Source organism: Dermacentor albipictus, chromosome 8 (assembly GCF_038994185.2).
Source record: "Dermacentor albipictus isolate Rhodes 1998 colony chromosome 8, USDA_Dalb.pri_finalv2, whole genome shotgun sequence".
NCBI lineage: Eukaryota > Metazoa > Arthropoda > Arachnida > Ixodida > Ixodidae > Dermacentor > Dermacentor albipictus.
The window spans coordinates 71,494,202-71,517,787 of NC_091828.1; the positions used below are offsets into that span (position 1 = coordinate 71,494,202).

General features: G+C 46.8%; 2 protein-coding genes across 8 annotated transcripts in view; one reads left to right on the plus strand and one right to left on the minus strand.

Moving 5' to 3' along the window:
- LOC135920725 (uncharacterized) overlaps positions 1 to 3,998 on the plus strand; it is a 295,472-nt gene extending 291,474 nt beyond the window's left edge. For 6 of the 7 annotated variants that reach the window (XM_070523587.1, XM_070523589.1, XM_070523588.1 and 3 more), the window contains one exon: positions 3,443 to 3,998. In XM_070523587.1, the coding sequence (XP_070379688.1) occupies positions 3,443 to 3,672 (230 nt within the window). In that variant the 3' untranslated portion in view covers positions 3,673 to 3,998. The remainder of the gene's footprint in view (positions 1 to 3,442) is intronic. The other variant, XM_065454957.1, reaches the window with a different exon arrangement.
- A 796-nt stretch (positions 3,999 to 4,794) lies between these two features.
- Positions 4,795 to 23,586, minus strand: part of LOC135920757 (uncharacterized) — a 28,007-nt gene continuing 9,215 nt past the window's right edge. The window contains exons 3-6 of the mRNA XM_065455006.1: positions 22,384 to 22,406; positions 13,348 to 13,508; positions 9,479 to 9,576; positions 4,795 to 5,100 (exon numbers count right to left, since the gene is read on the minus strand). Coding sequence (XP_065311078.1) covers positions 4,967 to 5,100; positions 9,479 to 9,576; positions 13,348 to 13,508; positions 22,384 to 22,406 — 416 coding nt within the window. The 3' untranslated portion in view covers positions 4,795 to 4,966. The remainder of the gene's footprint in view (positions 5,101 to 9,478; positions 9,577 to 13,347; positions 13,509 to 22,383; positions 22,407 to 23,586) is intronic.

Below are 23,586 nucleotides of genomic sequence, written 5' to 3' on the forward strand. Positions count from 1 at the left end.
ACAAACTCGACAATCGTTGACGCATGGTCTTGTTGGTACGGCAAACTTAAAATTGTTTTAAGCGCATTGACGACGGGTACAGGCGAGTGGACCACGTACTACGTAATGACTACATAAACAACTACGTAAAAGTATTAACAACTATATCAAATAAAGTTTCTAGCTTTATCGGGCGTATTAGTTGCAGTAAACATTCGCTTACTCATTCAGTTAGCAAGCACGGTGCCCCGTGCGTACACGCATACATAATGAGATCTTACTCGGTGACCGCGAAGGCTCGCTGCCACAAGGCTGGCGTGAAGAAGAGCACTGGCCTAAACGAGCGAATGTTTCGTGCTTCCTGCCGCTTCAACGTGTGTTCGACACTGAAGATTGCGCCACCTCCAAGACCAGGCGTGCGAGAAGACAGCGCACGTCAAGGAGCCGGAGATCTAGGCTCGACCATTCTGTGCACCAGCCACGCGTTAGACTCAAACTCCTTTATAACGAAGCGCCCGGGACCTCCAGAATGCTTCATCATGCAGGTCACTTCGTTGTAATTGTCGCGCACTGTACAGCACACAATAGAGCAGGCTAAGTACGTACATTCAATAAAAAAACGTTTCTCTAACATGAATTCAAAAGATACTTTGTGAAATAGATCGCTAAATGTTTTTGTGCACAATTCGTTTGACAAAATGTGCGACGGCGGCCAATCTTATTGCATCAAGGTTCAGAGCATGTTCAGCGGCGAAACGCGAGAGCTATGCCGATTGAAGCAGCGAATCATCGATTGCTGCAATTGCCTCCCTTTCCATCAAAGTACATAGTTCGTTTACATGATATTCATCACTGTTCTCTTTGTAGACATTTGCGTCTATTCCACCATACATGGACTGTATCGAGACGGTCAGTTGGGCCACTTGCTTGAGATTCATCGTATGGTTCGTAACAGCGCAAAACATGACACAGAAAAAAAGAAGGCAAAAATGACAACACGGCGCGTTGTTTTTTACCTTCCTTTTGTCCCTGTCTTGTTTTGAGCTGTTACGAACTTTACGATGCGTCACCTTAGATGTCTTGATGTCGTCAGTCATCAGTTGCGATTAGATCATTCCTTCGTCATTAAATGTGACGTGTTCGTCAGCTATCACACCCGCTGACGCGTTAAAGAAAGCAGCGTACGATTTGAGCAATTACTGGAGCAGGATAGCAGGACTGTAGAAGAATCGACACTTGGGCAAGTTGGTACTGGTTGAACATCTCGAAGGGGCATCGCAAGACGACTAAGACGAAACGCAGGAGCGCTTTGTCATTCCTTCTTTTTGTCTTAGTCGTCTTGCGCAGCACCTTCATGATGTTCGTAGCAAGACTGCTTCTGAAATAAGCGCGCGCGTGAAGTGCGTAGCTAGCGCTGTCGTTAGCGCTAGCGCAGAGTGCACATAGGGGATTTCTGCGAAGGGCAGTGTTGGCACCGCTGCTGTGGCATTCGTTGTTAAGCAACAAATCAGCCATCGGGGACACCAAATTCCTTCAATGCACAGGCAACTTCGTTGTACTGGCCTGTGTTCTAAAAGCGTTCACAATGCGCATGAAACATAAAAACTCGGCCAGGGCATAATTATTCCTTCGTTATACAGGTCATTTCGCTGTAGAGGTTTTCGTTGTAGAGGTGTTCGACTGCACCCACAAGACAGAACGTGAACCACGTATGCGCTCAGCTGCATAGGAAATCGTGCACAGGCGCGGAAGGGGTTGAAGGAAAGCGCGCTTGCCGGTTTCCGCCCCACCCGGAGTGCCCTCCTGAGACACATGAATATCGCAAAACTATATTAGCGCCCACAATCAGAAATCGATGAAGTTTTGCTGGCGCTGGCGTCAGTGCTCTTCAGGGCCGACTTAAAGTCCATCCGCACGGCCTTCCGCACGCATTCAGCGCGCATATAAACCAAAATTGGTGCACTCGCGTGTGACGGGTGCAGTTTTGCGTAGGGCTTTCCGCGTGCACAAAGCCGTGCGAATTGACCCTAAGTCGGCGCTTGGGTGCAGCGCTGTGGCGCCGGTGTGATCCCATTACAGGCTTTAGAGATGCCTGGTAGCTGCCAAGGCAGCTATTGAAAGAAACTGTAGGGATTGTGTTAGCGCCCCATCTATCTCCATTTATAAGAATGAAACCGCCTTTTTAGATACACGGGCGTGAGATACGTGTGTACCTCACCTATCTTTTTCCGCTTTTTGTAAAAACCTCGTGCGCATGTGTGGTTCTTGCTACCCATCTTTGTTTGTCCTTATATTCATTCGCATGCGCGGTGAATAAACAGTTGGAAGTTGCGCCTGTCCCGTCTCGCTTGCTGTGTGTTGTGTTTTTTCGGCGCTATAACCCTCTTCTGGAAACATGCACCAACTAGCCCCCCAACAAGTATTACTCAAGGCATTGTTCCTTCTGCCTACAGTTGGCCTGCAGGCTGTGTCGCGCCTGCCTGTCCCGGCCGCCTATAGTTGGAACATCGTCCGACGATTTCGAGCGCAGTACTAAACCTTGCTGTCGGTATCAGTGCTTCTATGTCCTGGTCAAACTGAGGATTTCTTTGTTTGCTGTTGCAGAATAAAATAAAATATAAGCGAAGGAAAATGCACCGTGGTGGTTTGTAGTCGCTATGGCGTTCCGGTGCTAAGCACGAGGTCGAGGTATTAAATCCCGACCGTCACCACGGCCGCATTTCGATGGGAGAGGATTCAGAAAATGCCCGTATACCCTGCATTGAGTTCGCGTTGAAGAATTACACGTGTTCATAATTTCTTCGGAGTTTCCCACTACGGCGTATCGCGGTTTTGGCGCGTAAAACCCAAGAATAGTTTTTTTGTGTTAATTGAGGGAAAAGCCAATTGCTACTTAATTGCAATATTAGGCATATGGCAACCAAAAAGGAAGGAAAAGGGCTGTGCTGATATTACCCAATGCACGAGATTTCGTGCATGATAATGTCTGTGGCGGCTGCATTCCGCTGCCAACTAAATGCTGCCGCCACTGTTGGGAATCGAACTCACAACGTCCTACTCACCAGCCCAATGTTATAGCCACTGAGCCGCCGTTGTGGGCCGCACGCAATACTAAATGCATCTATAAAGCTCCACAATACGGACCGATTCCTTCGAGTATTGACTGATCGATCCATTCATTCATTCATTCATTCATTCAATTGTAGGGTTTAACTTCGCAAAGCAACACTGAGGCTAGGAGATACTGTACTGGAGGACTCCGTAACGTTTTCGACGACCCGCTAATTCTTAGCGTGCAGCTCAATCTCAGAACGCAAGTTCGTATTCCGCCCCGATCGAAATGCGGCCGCCGCTTTCGCGAGTCGGACCCGCGACGACGCGCTTAGCACGCAAAACGCCGATGTTTTCGAGTGTGAGTGCCGCGCAAGTCTTATATACCTGGCTGTGCCCTGAAACCCGTTTCAGCTCTGTCTCACCAAGGAGAGGCACCTGGGACTGAGTTACGGCGTCGCCGTCTACGGCCTGGAGTACGCCGACCACAGCGGCGAGTGTCCCATCGTTCTGAGGGGCGCCTATGCCCGCACGCGTCTAGCGAAGGCCTTGGTCCGTTTCTTCGAGAGCAGACCGAACGTCGACAACATGTTCGACTGCGCGAGCATACGCCCGGAAGCAGAAAACAGTGTTCGCAGTTAGCGCAAACGTGCGAACATCGTGTGGGTGAATCCCTCTGGAGCAAATTACTTTGGATTTGCGCGGTTTTTGATTAACGCTATCTGTTTATAACAAACAACGCTGCATATCGGAATTATATCGATGTCCGCACAACTCGTCAGACGTGCCAATGCCTGCGCTTTTATTAGATTTCGAATGTGTGAAGAGGATATTTTCATTATGAGTGATTGCGCAACATTTGAGAATTGAATTAGGATGTCCACCGAGTTTGTGGAACGTCTCAAGGCTTGTGCTGTTTCCCTAGTGCCGTAGTATGAGAAGTTCAAAATAAAGTTTGATTTCCGGATTGTATTTTCTCTCATTTTTAATCGAAGTCTCCTAACAAAAAATGAACTCTCCGGCGTGTGTTTTTGTTTCAGTGTTGCTGAGGCATATTGGTCCTGCCTCCTGCAAGTTTGGCACGGGTTTTCGACCGGTTCCCTAAAGGTCTCATTTCGGGCTTGTATACAGAATAGAGCAGGCCATGGCTGACTAACATTTCATCGGCAGTTGTGTTCTTGGAAAGTGCCTTATATAATTTTTATTAAAAGTATCTCATAACGGCTCCTTAGACTTATGGACCTTAGACTTATTATTAGCTTAAAGACACGCAATTACGTAATATCACTCTTTATTTTATCCAAAGTCAGACAGCAATGTATTATACAGCTTTAACGTAATAATTCTGCTGTGACCACGTAATGGTGCAGCTTTCTACTGATTTAGGTATAAGAAAAATGCAAGAGTGATCTGTCTTACGAAAGGTTATAATGATTATACCTTTGTAATAACATTTTATAGTCATTGAATTTATGAGCTTGGTTTTGTTTCCATTGCCAAATTTGTAGCATCGGCACTTGAAAATTTTTTTTCGTATATTACAGGTACGGTTCATGCGTTTTCGCACCACATTCTTGTTTTAAGCGCGATTACAATCCATAGCTATGAGCAGACGTTATTGAGCTCATAATAATAAGTAACAATGCCAATTTCCTTCTTATCCGCATGGGTTATTAACACATTTTTAGTGACTTTTATTTCGCCATCCATATAGTGCTGCCGGGCGTCGTCAAGGGTAAATAACGAGACAGCTGGGATCGCATTTTCCAATTATTGTGTTTATTAGCTTAACAACGTATTTCTCAATCGTTACTCTAGTTTCTGCTGTTGAAATTACGGCGTCGGCCGTTCAATGTGAAATGTGACTATATGTGACTGTGTTCACATGTGAAATGTGAACACAGCCTCGGATGGCGACGAATGTGCTCGGCGCTGCCTACGTGGTAGCATCGGCTGACACTGCCGTCCCAGAAGCACCCGTGCCACCGGTGGCCGAAGATTCTGCTGCTGACGGCGTTGTCCTTGTCGGCACGCTGTCCATCTCCGTCTTGCCCATCGTCGGTCTCCACACTGGAAGAATATCGCAAACCTTTCTTATGTTACTCGAAAGCGAGTGCCACCATCACCGGCACACTCCAACTTCCTAATAGTGAGAAAACTGATACTAACGGAACTAATAGGCTGGCGTTCACACATGTACTGGTAACAAATTTCAATTGCTCTTCTCTTTAACTGGTTGCCTGAAGCTACGATCAGCGTTTAAGAGAGCGTCCTTGCAGTGGATCACTCATATTATCATATAATAATATAATACTCATATAATAGAAATTGTTATTTTTTTCTGTGTTGCGCTCATTCTTCTTCTCCAAACCTGTGGTTGGCACACATAAGTTATTGTTCGTTATTGATGTTCGCTCATATTTGCTTTCATTCTCGTTGTTCTTGTTTATGTGGTAAGTAGTAAGTAGCCAGTGGTAAGCAGTAGCAGTAGTTCTAGTTGTTGCCTATCGTTTAATGCATTCAGAGATCTCCTACTTCTCGCCATACATCTTGCACCCGCAATTCTTATTATTCCCAATGTAACTCACCAAGAGCGGTAGAATAAAAAATGTCGCTGGAACCAGCGCTTCGGCAAGTAAACTGGTCTTAAGGCCTGGGGAAATTTAGTTGTCAAAATGTAGCCTTCAGCTTGATCCCTCCTTCGACCACTATGAATTTTTTTCGTCTCCATCTCCTTGCGTATATCTCTCTTGTCAAGATACAGCAGCAGAGAAAGTGATGCTCGGGTGGTCACTTTCGGCGGTACTATCACTTTCGCGTAAGTTAGTGCACGGCGCGTTACTGAATACTGGATTGAGTGATTCCTGGAGCGGTTTTTCTCAACGAGCCAGTCAGCTCAAACGGTATTGCTCAACCAGCAAATCAGCGCGCTGTGAAAGTGGTATCTCAGAAAGTAACCGTCAGAGAATCCATATCCTTCTCAGTGGAGGCAGCTACCAGCACACCTAACAGAGAAGACTTCCTTAAACTGACTTAATTCCTTATCTTGTCTAACTGCAACTTAATTGCTGAAACTACCAGCAACGTCAACAGAGCATTTCAGTATTCAATTGACTGACTCATAGCCTGACAGATGAATCTGGCTGCTTGAAATATACAAATAAAGAAATGCATAAAGCAACAAACCACGCTACCGTGTCTGTCGAACGTAATAACAAAAGAAAATCGCGCCTTAGTCTTGCTCTTTGCTTGTTTTTTATTATTATTATTAACTGCCTGAATCTCATTTTCACTAACTAGAGTCGGTAATATACAGCTTCCTCAGCTAGTAGCTAGGTTAATTGTCTTAATCGAAGTAGATCGATAGGTTTATTTCTTTATTGATTTCCAATATTGTTAGCCCTTGCGGGCTGTCGCAGGGGTCGGGGGAAAAAGAATGTTCAACAAACACCTAACGCCAGTTCCGCAATAAACAAACAATGCATTCAGCAAACACATAATGACAGTTTACACTCAAATGATTCCGTTGTGTGCATTTCAATAAATATATCTGCCTCAAGGCTGTTCCAATCGACTACAGTTTTCACAGGAACGGAAAATTTGAAAGCGTCAACGCGTGGCACATTGGGCATCACAGCATACGCGTGACTTGTACGTGGGGACACTCGTCCAGGGGGACGCAAGCATAGTCTGGAGTCCAAATTGAATTTATCGTTATACAGTTGGCACAAGAATTTCAACCTGGCTATTTTTGTGCGCGTTGCGAGTTCGGGCAAACCGGCACGAGATGATAACGCAGTTACAGACTTCGTTCTTTGGTAAGCATTGAGGATAAACCGTGCGGCTAGTCTTTGAATCCGTTCCAGTTTATTTGTCAAGCCCACTTAGTGCGGATCCCAGATTATACATGCGTATTCCAGTGTGGGCCATACAATTGTTTTGAACGTGTTGAGCTTTACCTTGGGTGTAGCATCTTTCAACTTTCGCCTTAACAGACCGAGTTTGCGTTGAGCAGAACCACAAATGTTTTCAATGTGTTCGTTCCAATTGAAATTGTGCGTGATTGTGACCTCGGGATACTTAAGCTTACTAACATGTTGAAGTGGGCTACTATATATTTTGTAAGTTCAAAAGCAATGGGGTTTTATTGTTAGGTACAGTCATATAAGCTGATTTATCTGAATTAGTTTTCATGTCCCACGTAACACACCAGTCAAAATTTCTTTGCAAGCATTCGTTCAACAACACTTGATCCTGGACATTCTTAACGCGACAGTAATGAGGCAATCATCCGCAAATAGACGCAGTTCAATGTTAGAGAGACAGATAAAACTTTAGTATGTCCTTGATGGGGTTCAGGGGCGGCGGGGGTCGGGAAACTAACCCCCAATACCCCCCCTTCATCAGATGGCGGCCAGTCCTTGCTTTCTGGCGGCGTCTTCGGCCATCCGGACGGGATGCAAGTCATTAGCAATGTCATTTACATGTAATAGAAACAAAATTGGTCCTAAAACCCAACCTTGTGGCACACCAGATAAAACAGGTAAGGAGGATGATCGTTCGCCTGCTATTTAAACACATTGCTTTGTATTTCTATAGTACGCATGACTCCATTTCACAATTTGTGTACTAACTACAAGTTTATACAATTTCTCAATAAGTTTTGTGTGACACACCCCGATCAAAAGCCTTCAAATATCAATTGCTATAACATCAATTTGTTACTTGTTAATTACGACGCCGAAAGCATGAGACATCTCAAAAAGCTGCGTCACTGTTGAACGTTGGCGAAAGTCATGCTGCTTGCTGTATAATCAGTTGTTGTCTTCTATATATTTAACCAGATGTTTCGATATTATGCGTCCTAAATTTTACACGCGGTGCCTGTAATGGAAATTGGCCGATAGTTTTCCGCCAATAACTTATTGCCTGCTTTAAAGATATGTAGAATGCCTGCAAGGCGCCAATCTTCCGACACACCTCCGATACTTAATGACATTGCAAGAATTCTAGACAAAAAAATGTCATAGCCATTCACAATAACGCCTCAAAAACTCATTGGGTATTTCATCGGGGCCACAAGATTTTTTGGTATTCAGTTTAACAACAATGTTACAATGCCTTCTCGAGAAATTAATATATAATTTATATCTTCACACGGCAACAAACCATCGCTCGCATTTATGAGGTGTCTATAACTGCCAGGTGTAAACACAGAGTTAAACCTACTGTTAGAAGCCTGTGCGATCAAAGCTGGTTCACTGCAGACATTTCCATCTACCTTAATTTCATTCATGTTGCACGTAAAACCAGATAAGTAATTCCAGAATTTTCGAGGAGTTTTGCAAGTAATCCACCACTGTTGAAAAAGATGCCGCCTTCGCATCTTTTAATTCTTTTCTAACTTGCGTACTGAGACTCGCTATTCCTGCACGTCGCCTTGGCGTCCTTCTACGTGCACGATTCAGTCACCGCTTCAAGTGAATAATCTTTCTAGTTACCCATGGACTGGGTTTTCTTATGCGCTTGATTTTCATTGGCACGTATTCTTCAAAACAGGCGCGAACAGCTGATACAAAGTATATCCATACCCTATTTATGTCGTTATCGACCGGCATGTCATCAAGAGCACGTTCTAAGAAGTCGATAACCGACGTATCGTCAGCCCGATTAAAATTATATACACATACAGAGGGATTTTTTTCTAAATTCTTGTTACCTATACTTAAAATTGCTACAACTGTTTTATGATTCGATATGCCATCCTCTATGTCGACATTATAATAAAATGTTCCGTTAGTCAAAAATAACAAATCCAGCGTAGATTGATATTTCCCCTGTGTCCTGGTCGTCTCATTACCTACCTGAATGAAGTTATGCTTAGGCATGATCTCGAACATTATATCAGCGCTAGGCTTTTCCACTGGCCCCGCAATTCTCGCATCCCAATCGACACCTAGTAAATCAAAATCCCCTGCTAAAACAATTCTATTTCTGGCATTCTTTATATTACTTAAGTGCTGGTCAAGCACATACAAAAATTCAACAGGGCTTCCGCGGGTTCTATAGATAACGCCCACTATCAAAATTGTAGTGTCAAGAAATAGCTTGCACAACACACTTTAATACTTTCATACTCACTTTCCGGTTGAAGGCCTCAGTCAAATTTCTGCTTCCTGGTGTCAAGAGAACACAGCGTTTTTTTCTCAAACGCAGCCAATTTCATTTCATACGCATGAGTGCTGATCTGACGAGAATATTTCTACGTCTTACCTTCACTTCAACAACGTAATCGTGGTTACCCTTGACGTAAAACTTCGCCATAACGGGAGAGTCACGTGTAGACGGGCAAAAATTTTCGTTCTGTTAGCCATTCGTATACGGAAGTTATTTAGAGAGGTTGTGATTTTCTTTTTCTCTTTGAGTTAAGGAGAGCTTATGGAATCACCTTCTCTGGCGACCGCATATAGCAGAAGTGCGGCGGACAAGGTCATGAGGAAGCAGAAGCCACAGCCGAAGTAGAGTATGTTGGCAGCTTCAACCTCCCTATAAAAGAAATGACAAGTGGAAGACATCCAGCAGTGCCACTGTGTTGGAACATTTCAGAAATTACTTTGGCAAACTTTTTCCGAGGGCATCGAATATTTGTCATTAAAGAACAACTGGCACCAATATTGTACTTTGGCTCCTTTGGTCACAAATGAATAGTATTTACTCTTGAAGCAGCGTTCGCAACGCTGTAGGGCTGGGTACTGTGCGTTTTTTTCTCTTACCGGCAGCATTTCAACAGCATCTAGACAGACGACGTGTAGGCACACTGTTTAGCCGATGCGACGTTAATACCAGTTAGCACTTCGCATTCGATATCTCTATAGTGCCGGGAGCACAACCTAATCTCGAAGATCCGGCGGACAAACCATACTTTTCTGAAAGTTGTGTTATTTCCAGCTAATGGTAATCACGGCGTGTATTCTTTCAGTTTAGGTATCAAAAATGTAATTTTTGCGAGCTTCCCCGAGCGCATTCATGATAATTCAAACAATCTTTTTTTTGTTACGGAGGCTGCATACAATAAATATAAGTAACGGGTCTTTCTACTTGGTCCAAAAGTTTTGTTGTCGTTGATATTTTGCAAATACACTCAACTTAAGTAAATGCGACCCTGGGGGAACTACAGAAATTGATCTAATTATGTGGCGGGCCTAATAAAGAAGATGCCGAAAAACGCGAAAGCACAAAGCTGATTCATTTGGTAGTGTTTGTCCTATTCTGACACGCCCCCCAATCAAACGCGCGCGTCCACTTTGAACGTATACAAAGTGGAAAACTAACGTAGGAATGACAGTAAAGCTCCTGAACAAAGTAGAAATGTAATGCGCAGTCAATTTTTTTTTTTTTAGCAAGAAACATGGGCAAGGATTCAATATGCGTCGCGCAATGGTGGCCGGTTTCCTATAGTCAGCTTCCCCTCATGACATGTTAAAGCGAGCTTTGCCGTTATAGAGTTGTGTTACGCTGTCAAACATACGAACGCCGGGAACGTGGCTTTGGTCAACATTTTTTACGTAACAAGGTCAGTTGCGAAACCGAGCGATGTTGCGCGGTGCCGCCACCGTCAACGAGGTTTGTGGCGCTGCTGCCCCAGCAAGCTCCAGCCGAGTTGACTCCTCGCTTGTCAGTGCGCATCAATTCTTGCTACGTGCGGTTTGGGCAGTCTGTAAATAGTTGTCGCGCTATCTGTACGTCAATTCAGTGTACGTAAACGTGCTTTGCCGGGCTGCACGAGTGGTCACAGAATGTGCAAAACGCGACGCCATTGTTTTCGGGCTCCGCGTCACCCGGATATCCATGCGGCATTCGATAGATTCCCCTAATATTCTAAATACGTGCTTTAAATAATGAAGTGTGTTACAATAACCTGTAATGTGTAAGACTGTGCGCGATTTATGTGTGTGATTTATTCCTTGTTTTTTATTTATTTATTTATTTATTTATTTATCATACCCTCAAGGTACGGTTGTACATTGCAGAGGGGAGGGGCAAAGTCAATAAAGAGGCAAATCACAAAATAAAGAAGGAAGGCAAACAACATGGCAAAAAACATTATAGACAAAATAATAAGAATGGAAAATAGAAACTTGTAAGCGTGGCAGAAATACATGGCGTAACAAAAATAGAAAGGAAAGGACATAGCATATAAAAATACAAGCCATAACTTAACATTATGGCATAAAAGCAGTTATTATACAGAACAAGCAAACGCAACATTAATTTATAACATGAAACATTGAAGTGTGCTTTTAAAGTTTGTTATGTTTTCTTCTTTTCCCTAGTGAATCGTGAACTAAATAGTTCTTTTTCATCTCGGTTGCACTTGCAGTTCTAGGTTGTAAACAGATACGGTTTATAGATGTCTTGTATTCTATGTATTTTCTATGTACTGCCCCCCTTACTCAATGCCTCACTTTGAGGCCTGTAAGGTATACTTAAATAAAAATAATAAAAATAAGGTAACTGCACTTGTTCAAATGCACAGCCATTATTGTACTGCGTATGACTGAGAAATAAACATGTGGGCTGGGAACGAGGTATTTTGCCTGCCTTTGTAGTTAAAGAAAGTTCACAGTATCCTAGATAAACTCGTTTCTCTGGAATTACGTTTCGTGCGAGAGTAACATTAGATATCTATCATTTGTCTATTTAGGAATGCTGGAAAGTGATGATCGAAAACAGCTAACCAGAGCAGCGAGACCTGTAGGATCTGCGCTAAACGAAATAAGGATGTACTAATAAGGTTTTACTTCGCAAAACGACACTATGACTGGGACGCAGGTTGTAGAACAATGTTAAAGAAAGTTTGCACCCTCTGGGGCTCATTTCGTGCCACAACAGTAATCGCCATCTGCCTCGGTTGCGTTTGCTTTGCTGAAAATTCTGTTACTTTCCTGGCTCGAACGCAATGTCACGCTACGGACGCACACGCGTTTCGGAAGCTGGAAGCACCGGGCGCGCAGCGTTGAAGAAAGGAAAGGCCGGTAAGATAGATGAGGATTATCGTTGTGCGGGGCGAGATCAACACCAAATGGTGCAAACACTTCCTAGAGTGAACGGCAATTGTGGATAATTTCAACCTCCTGGGGTTCTTAAACGTGTACCGGAAGCTAAGCGCGTTTGCGCGATTCGTTCCCACAGAAATCTGGACGCCGTTGCCGCGATCGACCCCTCGACCTCGAAGCTGAGCAGCGCGACGCCATAGCCTCTGGACTACCACGACGAGTTAAAAGCAGGCGTTGATGCTGACAAACTCAGAAAAACACGAAAACGTTCTGCGCGATCAGTTGCGTGACGATTTTCGCGTGCTTTCACAGGCTTTCGTTTTTTTTCCAGCTTTTTAACGTACAAAGAACTGTCACGTGGCGTGTATTGAACTACAGAAAGATGGATCGGGAATTTTGCATGATGGCCAATGATTTCCTATTGACAATAATGTAATATGTAATATTTATTTGAGAAGTTTATTGATTGGTAGTAACGGGTTACCTATGCAATTAGGGGAAACAAAAGAACATGATTAGTCCGGCTTGCTCCAAGCGACAGCAGGCAACATTATACCTTGGTTCTGCCCAGCTACGTGGCACTCGCATATTTTTATTTTATTTTGATACAATTTACGTTGAACAGCTTGCATAATCCTTTTATTCAGCGCACCAACGATTTGCGAAGCATGCAACGGCGCTGGCAGCGCCCCCGTATAAAGCTAGCGCTGCAAAATTCCAATGCGCTGTGTCGGCTGCGTAGCGTGCACAGTTGTCTGGCCCGCTACTTCGCGATGCACCCCCCCCCCCCTCCACCGCGTACTGTTAGAACGCCTTCCGTGAAGCTGGAGCCCCACATTAAACCTGGTTATCGCTGTCGATTCTACAACCTCGGGGCGAAGATACCAATTCTATGTTTGTATCAATACACGGATATCTCGTGCAACGAATAGATTTCCAGTTGCATTAGCAGTGAATTCGGCCGTTGCGGCTGGATGTCAACCACGTGACCTTTGCCTCTCTCTCTCTTTCTCTCTCTCTCTCTCTCTCTCTCTCTCTCTCTCTCTCTCTATCTATCTATCTATCTATCTATCTATCTATCTATCTATCTATCTATCTAGCTAGCTAGCTAGCTTGCTATATAACTATCTATCTAACCATTTATCTACATATCTATCTATCTATCTATCTATCTATCTATTTATCTATCTATCTATCTATCTATCTATCTATCTATCTATCTATCTATCTATCTATCTATCTATCTATCGCCCCCGATCACCTTTGTGCCTCGAGTCTCTCCTGAGCGACGCGGACGAGGTCCGGAAGCGTCCCGGCCATGCGGCGAATGTTCAGGGCGACGTCGTCGGCACCGCTCGCATGCAGCTGGGTCTCCGAGGGATGGCTCTGCCTGGTGCTCGCGCTGCTCGATTGGTAGTCAGCCTGCACGAAGAAAGATAACACAACAAAATGATACATATTGTGCTGTCGAACGAGAAGAACCAGGTGAACGCAAGCCAGTAGACTTTCGGGGAAAGCTCACGCAAGGCCAGCGGTCGCTGAAGCAAAAGAAAGTGAAGTGCTTTTGTTGCGATAATAAATAACGTTTAAATTTGGCGTAATACGTATGCTACTAATGAAAAATACTAATAATATTATTATGAAGAAGCATTTACCGCCGGCGGGAGCCAAACTTACACCCACCGCAAAACGCTTACCTTCACGAAAAGAGCTATGTATATTTATTTATTTATTTATTTATTTATTTATTTATTTATTTATTGGTACCTCAAATACCCCATTTGGGGTTTTACATGAGGGGTGGGCATATTTACATAATATTTTCAATAAATGCCTTGAACGACGAATGACTGGAGTGGTGCACCGCTTCAGCAGGTAGATGATTCCAGTCTTTCGCTGTTTGAATGAAGAAAGAGTTAAGATGAGCGGAGGTGCGAGCTGGAGGGGGATAAACAGCCTTTGAATGGCCATGACGGGATGAAGTGCGATGCGCAGGCGTGATGTCGGTCTGATGAAGTAGTGAGTGATAAAATTTGTAAAAGAGGCACAGTCTTGCTGTTTTGCGGCGCTGCTCGAGGGTTTGAAGTTTCAGAGATGATTTAAGTTTAGTAACGCTAGTGTGGTAAGAGTAGTCAGAATGAATGAACCTTGCTGCACGATTCTGTATGGATTCTAGTGCTGTTGCCAGGTTAGATTGGTGTGGGTCCCACACTGAGCATGCGTATTCTAGTTTGGGTCGAACGATTGTTAAGTATGCGAGTAGTTTTACTGAGTGCGGGACAAGACGTAGATTACGGCGCAGGTAGCTTAGTACACGATTGGCATCATTGCTAATGTTGCAAATGTGTGAGGACCAAGTGAGGTTATTGAACAAGTTAACGCCTAGGTATTTATATGAAGTCACTTTATATGAAGTCACTTTATATGAAGTCAGTTTATATGGACCAGGCTAGGCTATGACTTTCAACTTTGTATATTAATTTCAGAATCAACTAATTTTACGCTGTACGTTTACAGTTAAATAAAAGATTGCTGGGCCCGTGGCGCTTTTTTTCTCGTTGTCTCTTCGTGCGACTATCCTGTTCTTGCGGTCATGGGTGCAAACAACAATAAATTTGAAGAAAAAAGAAAAAAAAACGAATGTGGGAACTATACTTCACAGGGAAGCCGCCCTAAGTCAACGTTCTCTTGACTTTTACCACAGCACGCGTAGAACGTTTGCGTATGCGACAGAAGTTCCAAAGTAAGCATACAGAGAACGTCGCGATCGTCCGCACTGTGTAACGGCCCGCTTGCTACATGAACGAACCTCGTGAAACTACCTTACATGCTAAGCAAAGCTAGTACTACGCTGGACCTCATGTAGGCTAGACTGCAGACCTTCCAAACGAGAACACCTTCGCATTTTCCGTTCACTAGCTGCTGAGTGCATTGCTGCAGACCTTTGCGAGCATCCACGATGTTGTAAGCACACATGCTTTCAGGTTTTAAACGATTACGTTACAAAACTTTTCGGAGCTCTGCCGCAATATAATAGCCCCCTTTTTCAATGTCCAAAAGCTATTGCGCATGTAGTAGTTGAAAAGTTAGGGGAGGGCCGGCTTCGACCACTGCAGGGCAAGTCTTCCATTTGGTTGACGTAAAATCTTTTTGAAAGTGTACGCTCTAAACAACACGTGGCCGTCAGGCTGATTGCACGATCAGAAAGAGTGTTCCTGTTGTATGCCATCAGTGCCAAAGCTCTGGTGCATGAAATGAAAGCTCTCGTGAGCATGATTCACAGATCTGTAGATATACGTGTGCGTCATGGGAATAGCACCAGAGAGCTGAGCGACACGTGGTCAAGGCCTGCAGTAACCTGTACACTTTTTACAAGGTCTGTGCGCTGCCCCATTTAGGACAAACAGTACCTTTCCAAAGAAGTGAATCTGGCTATTGTGGCGTCTTACCGCGTTTCAGAGCAGGTATTTGTGCAAAACGCTAATTTGAGAGGCCTTCTTTCAGTGCCTCGATTCGTTTCAAAGAAACGGGTGACTGCCTTGGACGCTTTTTTTCTTGTTTCTCAGGCGACGAAGCATCTGCATGTTTTACTAGCAACTACAAACGAGGTAACCTTATGAACGTGTATACTTCCGTCTAATACTTCCGTCTCTACCCACCAAACTGGTATATGCATAAATATCGACGAGCAGTCAACAGGCCAAACAATTATTTTCCTAGCTGATTTTCGGTATTGAGTACGGAGTTTCTGGCTAAATGTGTTCGGTCAACACCGAATGAAAAGAAGCAAGCGTAACTTGTTGGATTAGAGCAGGAACATAGGTTGAGGAAGACACACATCGCACACGACTCGCTTTCATTTAAAACCACGGTCTGCGGAGACAGACCGATTCCATATCCCCGCCTGCTGTGGTATCACACCATTAATGTAAAAAAATGCGATAACCTACCATGTTTCACATCCCACAAGAAATGTCTGTACAAGTTCTTAGCGAAGCCATAGGTGGCCAAGGGTTACGCTGGCTTCCAGTGGACTGCCTGCTATTACACCCCTAATCCCAAAAAACGTTTGCGCAAGATATTTGTTCCCTACGTTAAATATTGTCACGTGGTAGTGACGGCGAAGAAAGAAGCAGTACGGTGGAATACAAAACTAGCTTTTATTGGGCGAACCTGTGCCCACAAAACAGGCTACACTTATAGCACAACGAAAGCGGCGAACACAGTCAGCGATCGTCGAAAATCTGATCAGCGGGTCAAGCGCGTCGGCTTTTATACAGCAATCATCGAATGTTCCAGATTAAACGTTGGGACCCGCATGCCTTCTAAAATGTTCTACACCATTCGTGTCAAGCGATGAAATCAGATAACACAACGTTCGGCGACAACAGACAGCGGATAGAAGCATCGATAACTTTCCAGAAACTTCGGATACATGCAGGTGCGTCCCGCGCTGTGCGATAACATTTGTTAGGCGACAAAACTTGTCGCCCGATAAAGACAAGTACACGTGTCAATACCCCCCTCTTAAAAAGCATCGACCCGATGCTACATACAAGCGAAATAAAAACACCCGTAGCAAAGAAAACAACAACCAAAGAAAATAAGGAATTTCGTCAGCGTCCGTAAAACGGTTTAAGGCGCACCACGTGGACCACTTCAGATCGTGCGCGGCGCCGCTGTGAATGCGAAATGCCGTCTGGCACGACCTCATAGTCCAGAGCGCCAATACGTCGGATGACCTTGTAGGGTCCGAAATAGCGTCGGAGTAGTTTCTCACTGAGTCCCCGTCGGCGTATCGGTGTCCAAACCCAAACACGGTCGCCGGGCTGGTACTCAACAAAGCGTCGTCGGAGGTTGTAGTGTCGGCTGTCGGTCCTCTGTTGGTTCTTGATCCGTAGGCGGGCGAGCTGTCGGGCTTCTTCGGCGCGCTGGAGATAGCTAGCGACGTCAACATTCTCTTCGTCAGTGACGTGGGGCAGCATGGCGTCGAGCGTCGTCGTCGGGTTCCTGCCGTAAACCAGCTTAAACGGCGTGATCTGTGTTGTTTCTTGCACCGCCGTGTTATAAGCGAATGTTACGTATGGCAGGACGGCATCCCAGGTCTTGTGTTCGACGTCGACGTACATCGCTAGCATGTCGGCGAGGGTCTTATTCAGCCGCTCCGTGAGACCATTCGTCTGCGGGTGGTAAGCCGTTGTCCTCCTGTGCCTTGTCTGACTGTATTTCAGAATGGCTTGGGTGAGCTCCGCTGTAAAGGCCGTTCCTCGGTCGGTGATGAGGACTTCTGGGGCGCCATGTCGCAGCAGGATGTTTTCGACAAAGAATTTCGCCACTTCGGCTGCGCTACCTTTCGGCAGTACTTTTGTTTCAGCGAAGCGGGTGAGGTAGTCCGTCGCCACGACGATCCACTTATTTCCGGTTATTGACGTCGGAAAGGGTCCCAGCAAGTCCATCCCGATCTGCTGGAATGGTCGGCAAGGAGGCTCGATTGGCTGTAGTAATCCGGCTGGCCTTGTCGGCGGTGTCTTGCGTCGCTGACAGTCTCGGCATGTTCTGACATAACGGGCGACGTCGGCGGTCAGGCGCGGCCAATAATACTTTTCTTGTATCCTTGATAGTGTCCGGGAAAATCCGAGGTGTCCAGCGGTCGGATCGTCATGTAGGGCATGCAATACTTCTGGACGAAGTCCTGACGGGACAACAAGAAGGTAATTGGCGCGGACTGGCGAGAAGTTCTTCACGAGTAGACTGTCTTGAAGCGTGAAGGAAGATAATCCGCGCTTAAATGCCCTGGGGACAACGTCGGTGTGCCCTTCCAAATAATCGACGAGGCCTTTAAGTTCCGGGTCCGCTCGTTGTTGTTCGGCGAAGTCTTCCGCGCTTATTATTCCAAGGAAGGCGTCGTCATCCTCGTCATCTTGCGGCGGCGGGTCAATGGGGGCGCGGGATAGGCAATCGGCGTCTGAGTGTTTTCGTCCGGACTTGTATGTTACGGTGATGTCGTATTCTTGTAGTCTGAGGCTCCACCGTGCCAGCCGTCCTGAGGGATCCTTTAAATTCGCTAGCCAACACAAGGCGTGATGGTCGCTGACGACTTTGAATGGCCTGCCATATAAGTAAGGGCGAAATTTCGCTGTAGCCCAAACGATGGCGAGGCATTCCTTTTCGGTTGTAGAATAATTGCCTTCCGCTTTTCACAACGACCGGCTAGCGTAAGCTATCACGTGTTCATGTCCATCTTTTCTCTGGACCAGGACGGCGCCGAGGCCTAGGCTACTGGCGTCAGTGTGGATTTCGGTATCGGCGTGATCGTCGAAGTGCGCAAGTACGGGCGGCGACTGCATGCGTCGTTTGAGTTCTTGAAATGCCTCGGCCTGCGGCGTTTCCCACCTGAACTCGACGTCGCATTTAGTTAGCTGCGTCAGTGGCTCAGCGATGCGTGAAAAGTTCTTGACAAATCGCCTGTAGTAGGCACACATGCCAAGAAATCAACGCACTGCCTTCTTGTCGATGGGCTGTGGGAACTTTGCTATGGCAGCTGTCTTCTGCGGGTCGGGGCGGACTCCAGATTTGCTGATGACGTGGCCTAAAAATAGAAGCTCCTCGTAAGCGAAGCGGCACTTTTCCGGCTTCAGAGTAAGTCCTGATGACCTGATGGCCTCTAGTACTGTTGCCAGCCGCCTAAGGTGAACGTCGAAATTTCCGGCGAAGACGACGACGTCATCCAAGTATACGAGACAGGTCTGCCACTTCAATCCTGCTAAAACCGTGTCCATCACGCGCTGGAACGTTGCAGGCGCCGAGCACAGTCCGAATGGCATGACCTTGAACTCGTAGAGGCCGTCTGGGGTGATGAAGGCGGTCTTTTCGCGATCTCTTTCGTCGACTTCTATCTGCCAATAGCCAGACTTTAGGTCCATGGACGAGAAGTATTTAGCGTTGCAGAGCCGATCCAATGCGTCGTCTATCCGTGGGAGGGGGTATACGTCCTTCTTCGTGATCTTGTTCAGACGACGATAATCGACGCAGAAACGTAGGGTTCCGTCCTTTTTCTTTACCAGAACAACAGGGGATGCCCATGGGCTTTTCGACGGCTGGATGATGTCGTCGCGCAGCATTTCGTCGACTTGTTCTCTTATAGCTTCACGTTCTCGCGCCGAAACTCGGTAAGGGCTCTGACGGAGTGGGCGAGCGCATTCCTCGGTGATTATGCGATGCTTGGCGACTGGTGTTTGTCGAATCCTCGATGACGTCGAAAAGCAGCCTTTGTATCGTCGGAGCAGACTTCTGAGCTGCTGTTGCTTATTCATTGGGAGATTTCGATTAATGTCGTAGTCTGGTTCGGGAACCATGGTCGTCGGGGTAGATGCGGCGGAATCCGAGAGGACAAACGCATTCCTTGTTTCCAGAATTTCCTCGATGTACGCGATCGTCGTGCCCTTGTTGATGTGCTTGAACTCCTGGCTGAAGTTTGTCAGCAACACTTCAGTTTTCCCTCCATGCAGTCGAGCGATCCCTCTTGCGACGCAAATTTCATGGTCTAGCAGTAGACGTTGGTGGCCTTCAATGACGCCTTCTACGTCAGCGGGTGTTTCGGTGCTGACCGAAATAACGATGCTGCAGCGAGGCGGGACGCTCACTTGATCTTCGAGCACACTCAAGGCGTGGTGACTACGAGGGCTCTCCGGCGGCATTGCTTTATCTTCCGACAGCGTTACTGACTTCGACTTCAGGTTGATGATTGCGCCGTGTTGGTCCAGGAAGTCCATACCGAGAATGACGTCTCGTGAACACTGTTGGAGGATAACGAAGGTGGCAGGGTAAGTCCGGTCATGAATGGTTATTCTTGCCGTGCAGATCCCAGTCGGCGTGATGAGGTGTCCTCCAGCGGTGCGAATCTGAGGGCCTTCCCATGCGGTCTTAACTTTCTTCAACAGGGCGGCGATGTGTCCACTCATTACGGAGTAATCGGCCCCTGTGTCGACTAAGGCAGTGACTGCGTGGCCGTCGAGAAGCACGTCGAGGTCGGTTGTTCTTTGTCTGGCATTGCAGTTAGGTCTTGGCGTTGGATCACGGCTGCGTCGTGTTGAACTGAGGTTGGAACGTCGCGTCGTCAAGTCGTCTTTCGTCGGTGTAGTTTTGGCTTCCAGACTTCGTCGGGACGGCGGCGTGTCGTTATGTTGTCGAGATGGTCTCTTCGTCGTCTTCGTCGGCGGCGGAGGATCTTCGTCAGTTCGACGAACAGCAACCGCACCTCCATCGGTTGCTGCTTTTAGTTTTCCGGGTATGGGCTCGCAGAGCGGCCCCGGGCTGGGGCAGTGTATGGACGGCGCTGCGGCGACAGGTAGCGGTCTGGTGACGGCGAACGGGACGGTCGTCGAGAGTTCCACTGAGTGGCGGCTAGGTAATCGGCAATGTCACGTGGGCGCTCCCCAAGCTGTGGACGCGGCGCGTTGACGGCGAACCCTCTCAGTCCCATGTCGCGGTATGGGCATCGGCGGTACACATGGCCGGCTTCTCCGCAGTGATAGCAGAGCGGGCGGTGGTCGGGGGCTCGCCAAATGTCAGTCTTCCTCGTATAGGTGCGCTGGGCGACGGGTGGGCGCGCTGGCGGCGGCGGCGGTGGACGACGGAATTGCGGTGTTGCAGGACCTTGGCGCGGTCGCGCAGGGGGGCCTTGACGGCGGGCGACGGCGGCGGCGTAGGTCATTGCTTCCGGCTGCGGTGGTTCTGGTTGCACCTCAGGAACTCCAAGGGATCGGTGCACTTCTTCCTTCACGATGTCGGCGATAGAGGCCACTTGAGGCTGCGACGAAGGCAGGACCTTGCGCAGTTCTTCGCGCACAATGGCCCTTATGGTCTCTTGAAGGTCGTCCGAACCTAGTCCTTGGATGGCATACTGCGGCGTGTGCCCCTGGCGGTTATATTGCCGGGTGCGCATCTCCAGAGTTTTCTCGATCGTCGATGCCTCTGCAGAAAACTCAGCCACACTCTTCGGTGGGTTACGAATAAGTCCGGCGAAAAGGTCTTGCTTGACGCCGCGCATCAGGAAGCGAACTTTTTTCTCCTCCGACATTTCCGGGTCGGCGTGCCGGAAAAGATGGGCCATCTCCTCCGTGAAGATTGCGATCGTCTCGTTTGGCAGCTGTACTCTGGTTTCTAGTAGAGCTTGGGCTCGCTCTTTTCGCACGACGCTTGTAAACGTGTGCAAGAAGCCGCTTCGGAAAAGGTCCCACGTCGTTAAGGTGGCTTCCCGATTCTCGAACCACGTCCTGGCGGCGTCTTCCAATGCGAAATAGACATGCCGCAGCTTGTCGTCGCTGTCCCAACTGTTAAACTTAGCGACCCTCTCATACGTTTCGAGCCAGGTTTCCGGGTCCTCGAATGTTGATCCGCGGAACGTCGGAGGTTCCCTGGGCTGCTGCAGCACGATGGGGGATGCTGGGGCTGCCATTGGGGTTGCCTTGTCCACAATCTTCTTGGTCTTCTCAGGTAGAAGTCCGTGCTCCGGGGGCAGCTGTTGAAGACGGCGGCTTGCTCGATGTTCCGGGACGGCGCTGGTGTTGTCTTTGCGGTCCGGGCTTGTATTACGGCTTGTCGGGGGCGTCCGGTACATGGACGTAAAGCACCTCCACCAGATGTCACGTGGTAGTGACGGCGAAGAAAGAAGCAGTACGGTGGAATACAAAACTAGCTTTTATTGGGCGAACCTGTGCCCACAAAACAGGCTACACTTATAGCACAACGAAAGCGGCGAACACAGTCGGCGATCGTCGAAAATCTGATCAGCGGGTCAAGCGCGTCGGCTTTTATATAGCAATCATCGAATGTTCCAGATTAAACGTTGGGACCCGCATGCCTTCTAAAATGTTCTACACCATTCGTGTCAAGCGATGAAATCAGATAACACAACGTTCGGCGACAACAGACAGCGGATAGAAGCATCGATAACTTTCCAGAAACTTCGGATACATGCAGGCGCGTCCCGCGCTGTGCGATAACATTTGTTAGGCGACAAAACTTGTCGCCCGATAAAGACAAGTACACGTGTCAATATACTTATTCTTGGTGTACTTGGCACATTCAGATAGAAGTTTAAATTTTGGCGGTATTTATGTCACGTCTTTGAAGGGTTGTGAAAGAAACGCAGGAACAAACCGTGCAATCTTTTTCACTTCACGCTGATAACAACATCCGTGATTTAAGTTGCGATTTTGCAGTCAAGGTAAACTTTTGAAAAAGATTCTCGGAAGTGTTTGTAGGGGAATTCCAATTCCATGCATCTGGCACTTACCGCACTTTGCCAGGCTGAGGATTCTGGAAAGAGAGTACAACAGACGTTCAACTAATGCAGCCTGGCATTCCTAAGCTAAGCTATTGCAACGCATTAAAACAACTTCGCAGGTGTTTTCGGCAGAAACGTAGCATTAGCTGCATTCGTTCCTTTTAAAAAATAACGACACTCTTGACAATAAACCATAACTTCAGGTAGTGTGGGTGGTTGTAGTAGTGGTGATACAGTCAATGGAGTCAGCCTCGCATCTTCAGCTGGCAGTTGTTCTGCCTTAGCGTTTCGTGAGTTGTTAGCAAAAGCATGTCAACAGCCGTTGAGCAACACTGTGTCGCTTGGTATAACTCTCTTTCTGATTGCTATGAATGACGCCATGAACATGAGTATAAATCTACCGAGACCTGCCTGCCAAGGCCATAGGAGAGCATCTGAAGTGCTGTATCATGCCGGTAACATTTGAAAAAAATGCTTCTGCAAGTGTTTTGAAGGTGTGCAGCTCCGAAACCAGTTCAGTGGGACCGCTCTGTGGCCTCCTTGTTTCGAAGTTGTGTAGCATGTTCAAGTAACAAATTTCAATAAATTTCTACGTTGGGAACAACTGCCCGCGTGCAAGATCTGCAGTCCACTCCAAATCTCCCGTTTTAATTTCATATAGGACGAATAATCTAATCATATCTGCCTGTCAGCTTGCCACCCATCAGATCCCAGTTGTTACCTAGGGCACAGGAGCGCGTGTTCTAATACTCCTGATTTCGCAAGAAAGTGTAAAGACGTAATAAGTTTAAGAAATAGGAGGAGGCAAAGCAGCAAGGCTGACTAAGGTCCTGGCCGGTTCGCTACCCTACAATATATGAAGGGAAATGGAAGGAAGGAAACATAAAAAAATAATGCAGAGGCAGCACGTGCAAATCCTTTTTGTAATGGGTCCTGGGCTCTTGCCAAGGTGCTATAACAACTTTATTGCCCAGGAGTTCATCCAGTGTATTCACTAGTAAATGAATTGATCAAACTCGTAGAGAAATGTCCGAGGCTTTTGTGTGCTGCAGTCGCCTTCAGAAAGCGTATTAGCACATCTTAAGCCTTGTTTGTGCAAGGGTTTTTCTTTTTTTTTGCGAAGGTCCCAGGAACTTACATTGAGAGAGTGGCCTGTCATTCAAGCGGCTGAAAATAGCTCGCCAGACACATCGTTGTGCTTCGAGAATGCGC